The sequence below is a fragment of the Rhinopithecus roxellana genome, chromosome 2 (genome assembly GCF_007565055.1).
Source record: "Rhinopithecus roxellana isolate Shanxi Qingling chromosome 2, ASM756505v1, whole genome shotgun sequence".
Classification (NCBI taxonomy): domain Eukaryota; kingdom Metazoa; phylum Chordata; class Mammalia; order Primates; family Cercopithecidae; genus Rhinopithecus; species Rhinopithecus roxellana.
In genome coordinates, this window is record NC_044550.1 from 84,733,538 (window position 1) to 84,747,664 (window position 14,127).

Consider the following 14,127-nt stretch of genomic DNA (forward strand, 5'->3'; position numbering starts at 1 on the left):
TCTCTGTAGGTCTTTTGCAGAATTAATTGTTCCTACCATTTCTTCTTGGCCTTCAGTTACCTCCCTGATGCTGTTTTCTATGAACATTCTTTTTGAATCTTCTGGGTTTCTCTGACTGGAGTGGTTATTTGGCAATCGGTTAAGAGCAGCTGGTTGGCTGACCTTGGGCTTTTGAGATCCTTATGTTTGAAACCATGGCAGGCATCCAGATCGCATCAAGCCACTATCAGGTGTGTGTGTTCCTAATCACAGCCTGAACTTTAGAATTGGGCATGTCCTGACTGGAGTGAGGAGAGAAAGGGAGAATACTTTAGGGAACAGTGTGAAAGAGTCAGATTTGAGGAATAAGAAGGTGGGGGAGGGAATAAACATTTCTCCAGCGTCTGTTCTGTGGCAGGGTATAGACTAGAAGACAGAGGCTATCTGGAGCGTGCCAGGTTGAAGATGGCGGGCCATTTGGCAAGGGAGTTGGGTCATGCCTTCTCATAGATCGAGTGGAGGACAGCTCTACAGCTTTACCAATTTTAGGAGGAATAAATTTCTTTTATGGCTTGACTTAAAACAATAACCCAAGTCATCGTTACACTTTTCTTCCTAGGTTTGTCAGTGGCCCAGCGGAAGTTTGCTCATTCACTCAGAGATTTTAAGTTTGAATTTATCGGTGATGCTGTGACAGATGATGAACGATGCATAGGTAAATAAACATGAGATTTTGGTTTGTTTTCCTTTGCCATGGCCACCAAATAATCACTCCTTTCTTGTTACAGATGCTTCCTTACGTGAATTTTCAAATTTTTTGAAGAATCTGGAGGAACAGAGAGAAATTATGGTGAGTTGAGAGGGGTGTAAATTAATAAGTCAGATTTCAAGGGGGAAAAATCTGGATTTGGAAGCTGGTTCTGGTAGAAGTTGTGATGCATTTATCTCTGAGTACAGTAGTGCATTGTAATGGAAAGATGAGGTTTCAGGAGCCCTGATTTCTAGTTCCATGAGGGGGCTGACCACAGTCAGAACTTGGAGAAGCTGCAGGACCTCCACCAAGGCTTTGCTTTTTTATCTGTAAAGTGGACAGTGGGACTACATCACTGCTTTCTAGCTTTTTGTTGCAGCACAGCACTTTCATTTATGTAGACTCTCATGCAGAAGCTTGATATATTAGGGGAATAAAAGCAGAAAAGCTTACGTAGAAGCAGAGGACAGCTGGGCAATGTTAGCCCCTGACTCATACCCCTGTAGATTTCTAGGCTGCGTGGAAAGGGAGAGAACCTGGGCCTTAGAGGTCTTTGAGATCCCACTTTGCATCAAGATTCATAATCATAACAAGAATAAGAAGAACTACCCTTGGCCAGGCGTGGTGGGTCATGCCTGTAATTCCAGCCCTTTGAGAGACTGGGTGGGTGGATTGCACAAGCTCAGGAGTTTGACACCAGCCTGGCCAACATGGTAAAACCCCATCTCTACAAAAATACAAAAATTAGGCTGGGTGCAGTGGCTCATGCCTGTAATCCCAGCACTTTGGGAGGCTGATGTGGGCAGATCACCTGAGGTTGGGAGTTTGAGACCAGCCTGACCAACATGGAGAAACCCCGTATCCACTAAAAAAAAAACAAAATTAGCCGGGCGTTGTGGCACATGCCTGTAATCCTAGCTACTCAGGAGGCTGATGCAAGAGAATCGCTTGAACCCAGTAGGTAGATGTTGCGGTGAGCTGAGATCGCACCATTGCACTCTAGCCTGGGCAACAAGAACGAAACCCCATCTAAAACAAACAAACAAACAAAAACAAAAAAAAAACTAGCCAGATGTGGTGGTATGTGCCCGTCGTCCCAGCTACTCAGGAGGCTGAGTTGGAAGGATCACTTGAGCCCAGGAGGCTGAGGTTGCAGTGAGCCGAGATTGTGCCACTGCCCTCCAGCCTGGGTGACAGAGCAAGACCCTGTCTCAAAACAAAACAAAACAAAAACTGTCCCCCATGGAGTGCGCTTCATATGCAGTGCTGTACTGAGTGCCTTAAGTGTATGATCTCATTTAACACGCACTCAGCTGTAAATTTGGGAGTTATTGAATAATTGCCTGCTTTTCTGAAAAGCTTACATTACCTTCCTAATGATATTCTTTAATTAAACCAGATTTACAGCAGAATTGCTACTAGGTTATGACACACTATCTATTCTCACCATTTATTTCAGGCTTAAAAAAAATACAGATTCAGGCTGGGCGAGGTGGCCCATGCCTGTAATCCCAGCAAGCCAAGGTGGGCAGGTCACCTGAGGTTAGGAGTTCGAGACCAGTCTGGCCAACTTGGTGAAACCCCGTCTCTACTAAAAATACAAAAAAATTTAGCTGGGTGTGGTGGCAGACGCCTGTAATCCCAGCTGCTTGGGAGGCTGAGGCAGGAGAATCACTTGAACCTGGGAGGTGGAGGTTGCAGTGAGCCGGAAGTGCACTACTGCACTCCAACCTTAGCAACAGAGTGGGACTCTGTCTCAAAAAAAAAAAAAAAAATTCTTTTTTCTATATTCTTGAAAATAAGTACTGTCTAGAATTATGTTACAGTGTGAGTGTATGAGTGGGTTTAGATGTGGTAGAAATAATACTGGACATATTAGCTAAGTTGGTTTACCTTGACTGTGTGCCAGTGTATTAGTCTGTTCTTACACTGCTTTGAAGAAATACCGGAGACTGGGTAATTTATAAAGGAAAGAGTTTTAATTGACTCATAGTGCTGCATTGCTAGGGAGGCCTCGGGAAACTTAGAATCATGGTGGAAGGCAAAGGAGAAGCAGGTACCTTCTTCACAAGGTGGCAGGATGGGGTGAGTGCAGGCAGGGGAAATGCCAGATGCTTATAGAACCATCAGATCTCACAGGAACTCACTATCATGATAACAGCATGGGAGAAACCACAAGTTACCTCTACCTGGTCCTGCCTTTGACATGTGGGGATTATGGAGTTTACACTTTCAGGTAAGATTTGGGTGAGGACACAGAGCCAAACCATATCAGCCAGGAGCTGTTCTAAGCTATTTACCTAATACAAAGTCACTGAATTCTCACATCAACCCTATGAGATAGATTCTGCTATTGTTCCCCATTTAACGGATGAGGAAACTGAGGCACTTTACCTTGCCCTAGATCACATGGCATCTAGGAGGTAGAGCTGGTTTGTGTTAAGAAGCTGGCACTGAACTGCCCTCCCTGTCACTGCAACTGGCTTCATAGGTGTCACTCTAATTTCCTGGGTGGTGGCTGGTGGGTGTTTATGTTGGGTAGGGCTGCAGGAGGACACTGATTTGGATTTAAAAAGTGACAGAGGGCCAGGTGTGGTGGCTGATGCCTGTAATCCCAGCACTTTGGGAGGCTGGGGTGGGTGGATCACCTGAGGTCAGAAGTTTGAGACCAGCCTGGCCAACCTGGTGAAACCCTGTCTCTACTAAAATTACAAAAATTAGCTGGGCATGGTGGTGGGCACCTGTAATCCCAGCTACTCGGGAGACTGAGGCAGGAGAATCACTTGAACCCGGGAGGCGTTCAGTGAGCTGAGATCGCGCCACTGCACTCCATCCTGGGCAACAGAGCAAGACTCCATCTCAATAAAAAAAAAAAGTGACAAAGGCATATGTCCTCAAAAGCCCTAATTTGCACTCATTTCTAAATTTTGAGGTAATTTGTGTGTATATAATGTAGATACTGTAGAGGGTGTGTGAAGACACCGTGGTCCCATGAGGTTTTTCTGGCACACACTGACAGATTCAATCATTATTCATGTGATCCTGTAGTCATCAATTTTTCAGCTATTTAGGAAAGACTAAATAAAATGGTGAATAAAAATAGCATCATGATGTCACCTTTCTAGTACATGGAGTAGATGTGTGGGCTGGTGAGGTACGTGTTTTTAGTTTACGTTAAGAGTGTCAATTTTCCGTTCTTAACCCTCTTTGATAGTTATACTTTCCTGGCATCCTGAACATTTAGCACATACCTGTTGATCTCTTTTTATGTTCCAGTTGCTGTTGAGAAACTCAGGACATAGGTAAAGGCAAAGAAAGCAAAAGTCCCTGCCTCCATGGAGGTTAGATTCTAGGCAGCAGTAGTGAAGTAGAAATAAACCTGTAATCCATTGGCAGGCAGTGAAAAATGCTACAAAACAGTACAGGGCAAGTAGCCAGGTGGGGAGGGTCCACAGCATATCTGGAGTGGTGAGGTGATGACTGCCTTTTCAGTAGGGTCCTGCACAAAGGGCATCATCCTGGTGTCTGGAGGAAGAGTTCCGAGCAGAGTGGTGCTGGATTTTAGCTCTACAGAAATAGTGTGTGACCATTGTCAGGCTCAGTATTCTCTTTCTGTTTTAGGTTCCTTGAAATGGAGTGATGAGGTCCAAAAATGGGAACATGGTATTGGCTCCAGGCTGTGTGGAGTAGACAGCATGGTTTGCAGAGCTGTTGTTAGCCAACTGACTGGTTTAATCTCCAGCTGTGATGGAGGTTGATAGGGTCTCTGTGTTAGACGAGGTTGGGTTCCCGTGCAGGGTAGGAATGAGAATAGGGTGGTGTCTATATAAGGCCATGAACCTTAGAGAGGAGTGCTGTGGTGTGTCACACACAACCCGTTGTGGGAACAGAAACACCTGCTGGAAAGCAGGACGCTGTCCAAAGCTGGGGTGGGTGGTAGCCACGGCCAACCACAGAATTAACAGGACACCTCCTAGTGCTTTCTTCCTTTTTAGCTTGGAAAATTTCAAACATGTACCAAAGTTGAGAGAAATATACAGTGAAACTACATGGACTCAACACCCAGCCTCAGACCAGTCTCAGTTCTCCTGTGATCCTTACTCCCCCTGGCCCCCTGCTGTCCTCATTATTTTGACAGAAAGCCCAGTTTTATTCACAAATACTTCAGTATATATCTCAAAAAACGGACACTTAAAAAAACACCGTGTCTTTATCACAATCAGTAATTTCTTAATTTTATGAAAAATTAGGTCATATTCAAGTTTTCCTGATACTCATTCAGATTCTCTCTTTCTCTTCCCCACCGCCACCCCCAATAACAGTTGGTCTGTTTGAATCTGAATCCGAACATATTACATTTGATTATTTCCAAGTCACTTTATAGGCTCTTCTCCCCATCTGCTTTTTTCCGCCTTTGTAAGAGTTCCTGATCCTTTTATATTTGCCTCAGAAACCTTTAAAATAGTACTTTCCTAAGTTATCAGTGAGTTGGAATAATGAAATTAGTAAAAGTTGAAAAGTTGGACACTTAACCCATATTGACATTATTTAGGTACTTCTCATTTTGATAGTCACTGATCACTTTTTTTTTTTTTAAAGTGGAATCACTGTGGCTACCTTTGTTTATTTAAATACCTTTGAATACTTACTAAAACATAACTGAGGCATTACTAAACATTTGCCTGAAACTTTTGGGTCAGAATAGATACTTGCCTCAAGAAATTTCCAGTGTGATACTAGAGAATAAGTGGTAAAGAGCTAATTAAAATAGCCTATACTAAGTGCTTCCTAAGACAAGGAATGGGAAAAGAAAACAATATACAAAGTACGCCAGCAAAGATAGTGTGACTCACATGGAGTGCCTAAGCTTGTGGTTGTTAGGAAAGGGTTCATGGGGTGGAGACACAGCAGAGGGTCTTTGTATAGTTCAGCAAGCCCATACCTCCGACACTGGTACAAGGAGAAAAGGAATGTTTTTAAGCAGCTAAAATGGTTGCCAGTACATTCTGAGAACTTTGAAAGACTCTTGTTTTACTTAAAAATTTTTTTTAACTTAAAAGTTTTATAAACCATCAGCATGTTCAAAGCCACAGATTAAGAAAGGAATGCAAAATGACTGTAAAATGGAGGTAGAAATAGTCTGAAAGTGGTTCCAAGGATTTAATAGTGGTCACTTAATTTTTTTTTTTTTTTTCTTGAGATGGAGTCTTACTGTGTCACCAGGCCTGAGTGCAGTGGCGCAATCTCGGCTCACTGCAACCTCCGCCTCCCTGGTTCAAGTGATTTTCCTGTCTCAGCCTCCTGAGTAGCTGGGAATACAGATGTGCACCACCAAGCCCAGCTCATTTTTGTATTTTTAGTAGAGATGGGGTTTTACCATGTTGGCCAGGATGGTCTCGATTTCTTGACCTTGTGATCTGCCTGCCTCAGCCTCCCAAAGTGCTGGGATTATAGGCATGAGCCACCGCATCCAGTCCCCTTAATCTTTAAAAGCAATTAGTTTAGTATTTTCTGAAATCCTAAATTGAATAATGGTGCAGCATAATATTAATAATTGGAGATTCATAATTAAGACTGAGTCATTAAAATGTTAAAACTGTATCTGTATATCTGTATTTTAGAAGGCAAACAGTAATGCCAAATATTTTTAAAAACTTTCTGAATCTTAAGGGTAAGATGGGACTTCAGGTTTTAAGGGATAAAGTCATCTATGTGGATGCTCAGCAATCCCTGTTGGTTTTGAGCCACCAGTTATATATGTTCATACGCCTCATCTCTGTACCTAAATAGGCTGTATTAAGTGTACGGTTCAACAAATAGTGTGTGCCTGCCACATGCCAAGCACTGTGCCACATGCTATAAAGATGAAGACGTAAGGCCTGCCCTTCAGTAGTGAGTCATCCATTAGAGGAGATGGCTGAAAGAAGGCATGTAATTTCCAACATGCTTCGTGGTAATCAAGTGATTGAGTAATTCAGGGAAGGCATCTTGGAGAGGTGATACCTGGGCTGAGTTGAAGGATGAATCTTAGCTATGTCTAGTTTCCTCCTTGAGGGGAAACTGTTGAAATTTCAAAAACAGGGAAGGCTATGTTTTTTCCTTTTCCCCCGACAATGTCCAGCTTTGTTCCTACTAAAATGAATTGTTGGAGAGAGAAGTAGAGCAATTGCCAGTCTAAGAAAGAAAAGTCAGTGTTTCCCTCCACACTCAAAGTCTAATTTCTATGAATACACATGCCTCACCCTTTAAAAAGTCAAATTGGCTTTTTCAGGACAGTGTTTTTTTTTTTTTTGGGAATGGAGTATTGCCGAGGCTAGAGTACAGTGGCGTGATCTCAGCTCACTGCAACCTCTGGCTCCTGGGTTCAAGTCATTCTCCTGCCTCAGCCTCCTGAGTAGCTGGGATTACAGGCGCCTGCCACCATGCCTAGCTAATTTTTTGTATTTTGTATTTTTTTTTTTGAGTTTTTTTTTTTTGAGATAGAGTCTTGCTCTGTCACCCAGGCTGGATCTCAGCTCACTGCAAACTCCGCCTCCTAGGTTCAAGCGATTCCTTCTCAGCCTCCTGAGTAGCTGGGACTACATGCACGTGCCACTACGTCCGGTCAATTTTTTGTATTTTTAGTAGAGACAGGGTTTCACCATGTTAGCCAGGTTGGTCTCGATCTCCTGACCTTGTGATCTTTCTGCCTTGGCCCCTCCATAGTGCTGGGATTACAGGCGTGAGCCACCGCGCCCAGCCAATTTGTTGTATTTTTAGTAGACATGAGGTTTCGCCATGTTGGGAAGGCTGGTCTTAAACTCCTGACCTCAGGTGATCCACCGGCCTCTATTTCCGAAAGTGCTGGGATTACAGATGTGAGCCACCGCACCCGGCCAGGACAGTGTTTTGAGTGGGTAGTTTTTGCTTATAATGTTGCCACCCTTGACTGTGGAGGTGAAGAACTCAACCTGGGGAGCCGGATCTGATACAGTGAGTGGCTGCAACTGCTGTACTTCTGTGCCTGTTCTCAGAGGAAAGGGCTGTTGTGGTGTGTTGCTGCCAGAATTCCAGAGATGTTCTCTCTGGCATGGCAGGACATGTTGTACTTATCTGAGGTGGGCAGCTGTCCAGGAATCTAAGGACTTTTAAAATAGTGCTGTAGTTTATGTTGTTCTTTTAAAAGCCCTTCATACTGCGTTTACTTCTTTACATGTATTCTTTTGTCAGATCATTGAGTTTCATCCCTTGCCTAAAATGGTTGCTCAGTTTCTCAGGATTCTGGCAAATAAGGGCAATTGGTTGAGGCCCAGAGGTTCACGAAAGCTTGCGGGGAAGCAGGAGTGCCAGGAGAGAGAAGGCAGAGCTTGCCCGATGATGCACAAAAGGTGCCTGAGATGGAGCTGTTCCGCCTCTCTCTCATCCCAGGGGTGCTGGGGGCAGACTGGGCTGCTAAGCAGATGTGCGGAAGTATCTTGTCCACGGCCGCACCCCTTTCCCCATTTGGGCAGGAAGGCCCTTTGCCTCTGCAGACTTTTCAGGCTTTGGAGACCCTTTTCTTTTTCTGTTGTTTTCCTCTACCACAGACTTGACCCTTGTGAAAATACCAGGCCAGGGAACACTTCCTGGATGACCTGCCCTAAGCTTTTGCCCCCATAGGGAAGGTACTAAGCTGCTGCCTACCAAAGGCTTTTGTTAGTAGTTCAGAATGGTTGGTCGCAGGCAAGACGTGATGCCTGCTCTGTCAGCCCCGGCCTCTGCTTCAGTAGACCCGCTTCTCATCATCCTTTCATGCTCTCAAATCTCTTCCATAACTTCTTGGACTTCTGACATGGATTTCTGTTCCGAACTATTAATTGGGTTGGTACAAAAGTAATTGCGGTTTTTGCCATTTTTAAAAAAATGGTCAAAACCACAATTCCTTTTTTTTTTTTTTTGGGGGGGGGAGTCTGGCTCTGTCTCCCAGGCTGAAGTGCAGCGATGGGATCTTGACTCACTGCAACCTCTGCCTCCCATGTTCAAGCGATTATCCAGCTTCAGCCTCTTGAGCAGCTGGGACTACAGCCACTTGCCACCACACCCGGCTAATTTTTGTATTTTTTGTAGAGACGGGGTTTCACCATGTTGATCAGGCTGGTCTTGAACTCCTGACCTCACGTGATCTACCCGACTTGGTCTCCCGAAGTGTCGGGATTACAGACCTGAGCCACCGCACACGGTTGAAACCACAATTAACTTTTGCACTTACCTAAATATTTTTTTAAAAGTGTTTCAGAGTATTACTAAAAGAATATATATTGGTTAAAATGAGTTAAATGCATTCCACGTTTTAGGAGAGAATATGCTATTCTTTCTTTAGTATGCCCTAGAGCTCTTGTCAAAGTATTGTCCCTGGTCCAGCATCACTTTAGGAATGTGCTAGAAATGCACATTCTCAGGCCCACCCCAGAACTACTGAGTCAGCTGACTCAGAACTGTCAGCTGGTCTTTCATGAAACTCTCCAGGTGATTCTTAAGCAGGCTGAAATCAGCTGCTGGCTTGGGGTGCTAGTGAAATCTTGGCTGGCAATCCTTTCCTTAGGGCTAGACTGTCTGGAAGTTGGAAACGCTCTACATTGTTTTGTGATGACTGTGTCCCTGTCAGGAGGTTAAAATAGTGATCGAAAGCATAAGCTTTCACTTCTCATTTCCAAAGGATTTGAGACTATAGCTGGTTTGTGTTAATGGAATAGGTTTAGTAGGATTTTTAGTGTTACTTACTTTGTATTTAATATTGCTTGTGAGTTCCTATAGGATGATAAGTACCTAAGGCATTAGATGCCATTGAAAAGATTATGCCTTTAGTTTCATCTTATTATACTTATAATGGTTTATGTGGCATGTGAAGCTTGTTTTAATCAGTTATTTTACAGTTTCTGTGGATTTCTGTTGGCAGGCACATTCAGAATGGGGGGAATTCATCTTGAACTTATTTGTGAAAACATTTCTCAGTTTGGTTTAAAAGTTGTCAGTGACCTAATTTTATGAAGACTTTTTCCTCCTTGGAACTGACCTTTACAATTGGACAGACTTGCTTTTTCTTACAATTCTCTTTTTCCCATAAGCCTATTATTTAGTCGGATAGGGATGTCTTTGTAAAACCTGTTCTTCAGGAACGTACCTTTTGAGAGTTTAATTTACTGACTCAGAATCCTGTAGAGATTACAGTCCGGAATAACTCAAATCAAAATTCTAAAATGAGTGAAGATTGTCTTAGGCAGGAGGCCTGTCTCCTTCTTGGACCCCTTTCCCTGCAAGTCCTTGCCCTGTGACTCAGTGTCCTCTCTGTTGGTGACTCATTATCATATGTGGCCTTCCAGCCTTGTCATCATCAGATGCTACTTCCCTGTTGAAACTTACATTTCCTGAATTTCTTATCCTTAGGGTGTATTCTGTGCTTCTGAGGAATCAGCCTCAGAAGAGGAATCAGCCAACTCTGCACTCTTCTTCCCCGACTGCCCCAACATACACACACCCACTCACCCACACACATGCAAGGGACCCTAGAATCTAACTAGCCCATTAATTTAATTGTCTAATCCAGAGGAGTGATTCCATTATTGGGAATGTGTGCAGCTGAGTCTACTGTTTCACTAGGAAAATTTTTTGAGATGAGCCAAGGTACCTATGATCAGTCTCTAGACCATGTCATGAAAATACTAGATGGTGTAGCCTTGGCTCTGAAAACAAAGAACTTAGGGAAACTTATATTTGACCACTTAATTTTATTTTTTAAAAAAGAGGAGTCTGGGCGCAGTAGCTCACGCCTATAATCCCAGCACTTTGGGGAGGCTGAGGCGGGTGGATCTTGAGGTCAGGAGTTCAAGACCATCCTGACCAACATGGTGAAACCCTGACTCTACTAAAAATACAAAAATCAGCTGGTTGTGGTCGCGGGACCTGTAATCCTAGGTACTCAGGAGGCTGAGGCAGGAGAATTCTTGAACCCAGGAGGTGGAGGTTGCAGTGAGCTGCTGAGATCGCACCACTGCACTCCAGCCTGGGCAACAGAACAAGACTCCATCTCAAAAAAAAAAAAAAAAAAAAAACAAAAACAAAAACAAAAACGTGGAGCTCTTGGAGGGTGGAGTTACTTGATCTACATCACTAAATAAGTTCGTGACAGAGATGAAAGTAGAATCTTTCACATCTTCTGGTATCCTAAAGACATTATGCTTTGGCCTTTTCTCTTTGTAAGACATAATATTTTTCCTTCCACCTTTGAACATTAGTGAAATGGATATGTATCTTATAGTTGCTGTCCACCAGGCAGCAGTCATGAAAGGGACATGAGGTTACTTCTCTTTTACTCTTTGGACAAATGTAGCTCCTCAGTATTTCAGTCCACAGACCACTTAAGGCAGAAATATGAATCCTGGTGGTTGTTTTGAAAACCTTCCTTTGAGACCTGCTTAGGTCAAGGAAGTGCTGGTATCAGTATCCAAAGTGTGGGTGCCTGCCATCATCTTGGAAGAAAATCCTGAATACAAGAATGGAGCTCCTTAAGAGCACCCCTTGAAGAAATAATTCATCTCCAGTATTCTCATTTGCACAGAGGAAATTATGTGTGGTGATACAGTTTGGCTCTGTGTCCCCACCCAAATCTCACCTTGAATTGTAATCCCTGTGTGTTGAGGGAGGGACCAGGTAGGAGGTGACTGGGTCATGGAGACAGTTTTCCCCATGCTGTTCTTGTTATTGTGAGGGAGTTCTCATGAGAGCTAATGGTTTAAAAGTGGCATTTTCCACTGAACTTGGTTTCTCTCCTGCCACCATGTAAGATGTGCCCTGCTTCCCTTTCACCTTGTGCCATGATTGTAAGTTTTCTGAGGCCTCTGCAGCCATGTGGAACTGTGAGTCAATCAAACCTCTTTTGTTTATAAATTACCCAGTGTCAAGTAGTAACTTCACAGTAGTGTGAAAACAGACTAATACATGTGGGGAAAATGAGATTTTGATGACTGAGATGAAAAGTCATTCAGAGGAGTTGGACTCTGAAGAAGTTTTAGAAATAACAAATGTAGTTTGCTTACTTCTTTATGCACAAGAGGGACACATGATGAAAACATACCGTTCAAAGAGCTTTTTCAGTGTATATAAAAGTGCTAAGTGTTATGCTATTATTTCAAGATTAGCAGGATTTTTTTATGGTAGGATATAAAATAATGGAGTGTTTTACAGTTGGTGATTAGATTCAATGATATATATGTTAAGTTGGTGGTGGAAATTGTGTTAGAGATTCAAGAAAATGCCAGTATAGTGGGAAAATATGGTCTGGAAGCTGTGGCAGCCATGGGCACCTGTCAGATGGAGGAAGGAGGAGTGACATTGATTATCATCAGGCCCAGCTGCTCTGTGGGTGTTAGTGTGAAAGCCACGCCTCCCACGTTCTGCCTGTCTGTCTGTTTTCTGTTGCTTATAACAGAATACCTGAAACTAGGTAAATAAAAGGAATTTGTTTCTTACAGTTATGGAAGCTAAGAAGTCCAAGGTTGGGGGACTCAGGTCTCTCTTTGTTTTTCTTTCTATAAAGCCACCAGTCCACTCCTGTGATAACCCATTAATCCAGTCCACTCCCGTGATAATCATTAGGCTGGGAATGGTGGCTTACACCTGTAATCCCAGCACTTTGGGAGGTGAGGCATGAGGATTGCTTGGGCCCAGGAATTCAAGACCAGTCTGGGAAACATAATGAGACCCTGTTTCTGCGGGGGCGGGGGGAAGCCAGGTGTGGTGGTGGCGCGTACCTGTAGGCCCAGCTACTTGGGAGATGGAGGTAGGAGGATCGCTTGAGCCTGGGAGGTTGAGGCTGCAGAGAGCCATTATTGTGCCACTGCACTTGAGTCTGGGTGACAGAGTGAGAGACCCCATCTCAAAAAAAATAATAAAATTCATTAACCTATTAATTCATCAGTGGATGAATCCATTCATCTTTTAAGGCCCCACCTCTCAATAATGCCAGATTGGGGATTAAGTTTCAACTTGTTTGAATGTCCCAAGCCTTCTAATGGCAGCCTTGTCAGACTTTCCCCAGAACAGCATTGCAGCCTAACACACACACCCCCCCACCCACACACACTGCCACCCACACCCACACCCACACCCATGTACCCATGCTTTCCTTCCCTGTCTCCTTCCCCTGGGTCAGACCTGCATCACTGTCTGATGGCCCCTCCAGTCTTCCCTGGCCCCTTCCCCATTTTCTCTCACAGATGTTTCCCCTAATAAATTTCTTGTGTGTCTCATCCTGTCTTGGTGTCTGCTTCGTAGAGGACCTGGACTAATAAAAATGAACTGTTTTGACCAAAAGATTCAGGGTACTTAGCATTGTCATTCATCGGTTCCTTTTATCACTATAAGCAGAAAATGTTGCTTTTGTGTAGAAATGCTGTTCTTTAAATTATCTAAATTTATAGGAGAATCCCACTTCATTTACAAACAAATATTTTGATTGCCTACTGTGAGCTACCGTGTTCTCACACCTGAGGATACAATGAGGAAACCCTTGTCCAGAGTGCTCAGCTAGTGGCCACCTGGTAGAGAATGAATTCCCAAGAGTCTCTCAACCCCACGCCCCTCCTTTTTTTTACTGTTGATTGCCACTTTTTTCTCTTACCCTGGGCATCACAGATGGGCTGGAAAGAAAAGCTTTTGTCATTGATTAAAGCCATTCTTTTCTGAATGTTTCTTTTCTTCTCTCAAATTTTTTTTTTTCCTTTTCCTTTTTCTTTTTCCTTTTCCTTTTCTTAAGTCTTACTTTGTTGCCCAGGCTGGAGTGCAGTGGCAGGATGGATCTTGGCTCACTGCAACCTCCGCCTCCTGGGTTCCAGAGATTTTCCTGCCTCAGTCTCCCTGAGTAGCTGGGGTTACAGGCATGTGCCATCATGCCCGGCTAAATTTTGTATTTTTAGTAGAGACAGGGTTTCATCATTTTGGCCAGGCTGCTCTTGAACTCCTGACCTCAGGTGATCTGCCCGCCACGGCCTCCCAAAGTGCTGGGACTACAGGCATGAGCCACTGCACCTGGCCTATTTAATTTTTTTGGTTCAACAGTTTATTGCCTTAGTATGCACGAGATTCCATTTCTAGCTGTGCCACTGAGTCATACCCTTCACTTCAGAAACTAAAATTTTCTCTTATGTAAAACTAAAAAAAATCAAAATTCTGCCTCATGAAACTTTCATTTCTATGGGATTTTTATTTCCTCTCATAATATTCTTCCCAAGTATTTATTTTATTTAAAATATTGAAGCGAGGTTCTTACTGTCCATTATGCACAGAGGGAAGGAAGATCGAGTTTCAGTATCTGCACGTCCGTATTAGGCAGACTCATTCCTTAAATACTCAGTAGCTTTTGTTTTATGATTCTTGTTTTTTCC

At 43.5% G+C, this 14,127-nt stretch overlaps 1 protein-coding gene across 1 annotated transcript in view; it reads left to right on the forward strand.

Moving 5' to 3' along the window:
* Positions 1-14,127, forward strand: part of ARHGAP10 (Rho GTPase activating protein 10) — a 336,548-nt gene that overhangs the window by 90,641 nt on the left and 231,780 nt on the right. The window contains exons 2-3 of the mRNA XM_010368443.2: positions 599-694; positions 768-829. Of these exons, the coding sequence (XP_010366745.2) occupies positions 599-694; positions 768-829 (158 nt within the window). The remainder of the gene's footprint in view (positions 1-598; positions 695-767; positions 830-14,127) is intronic.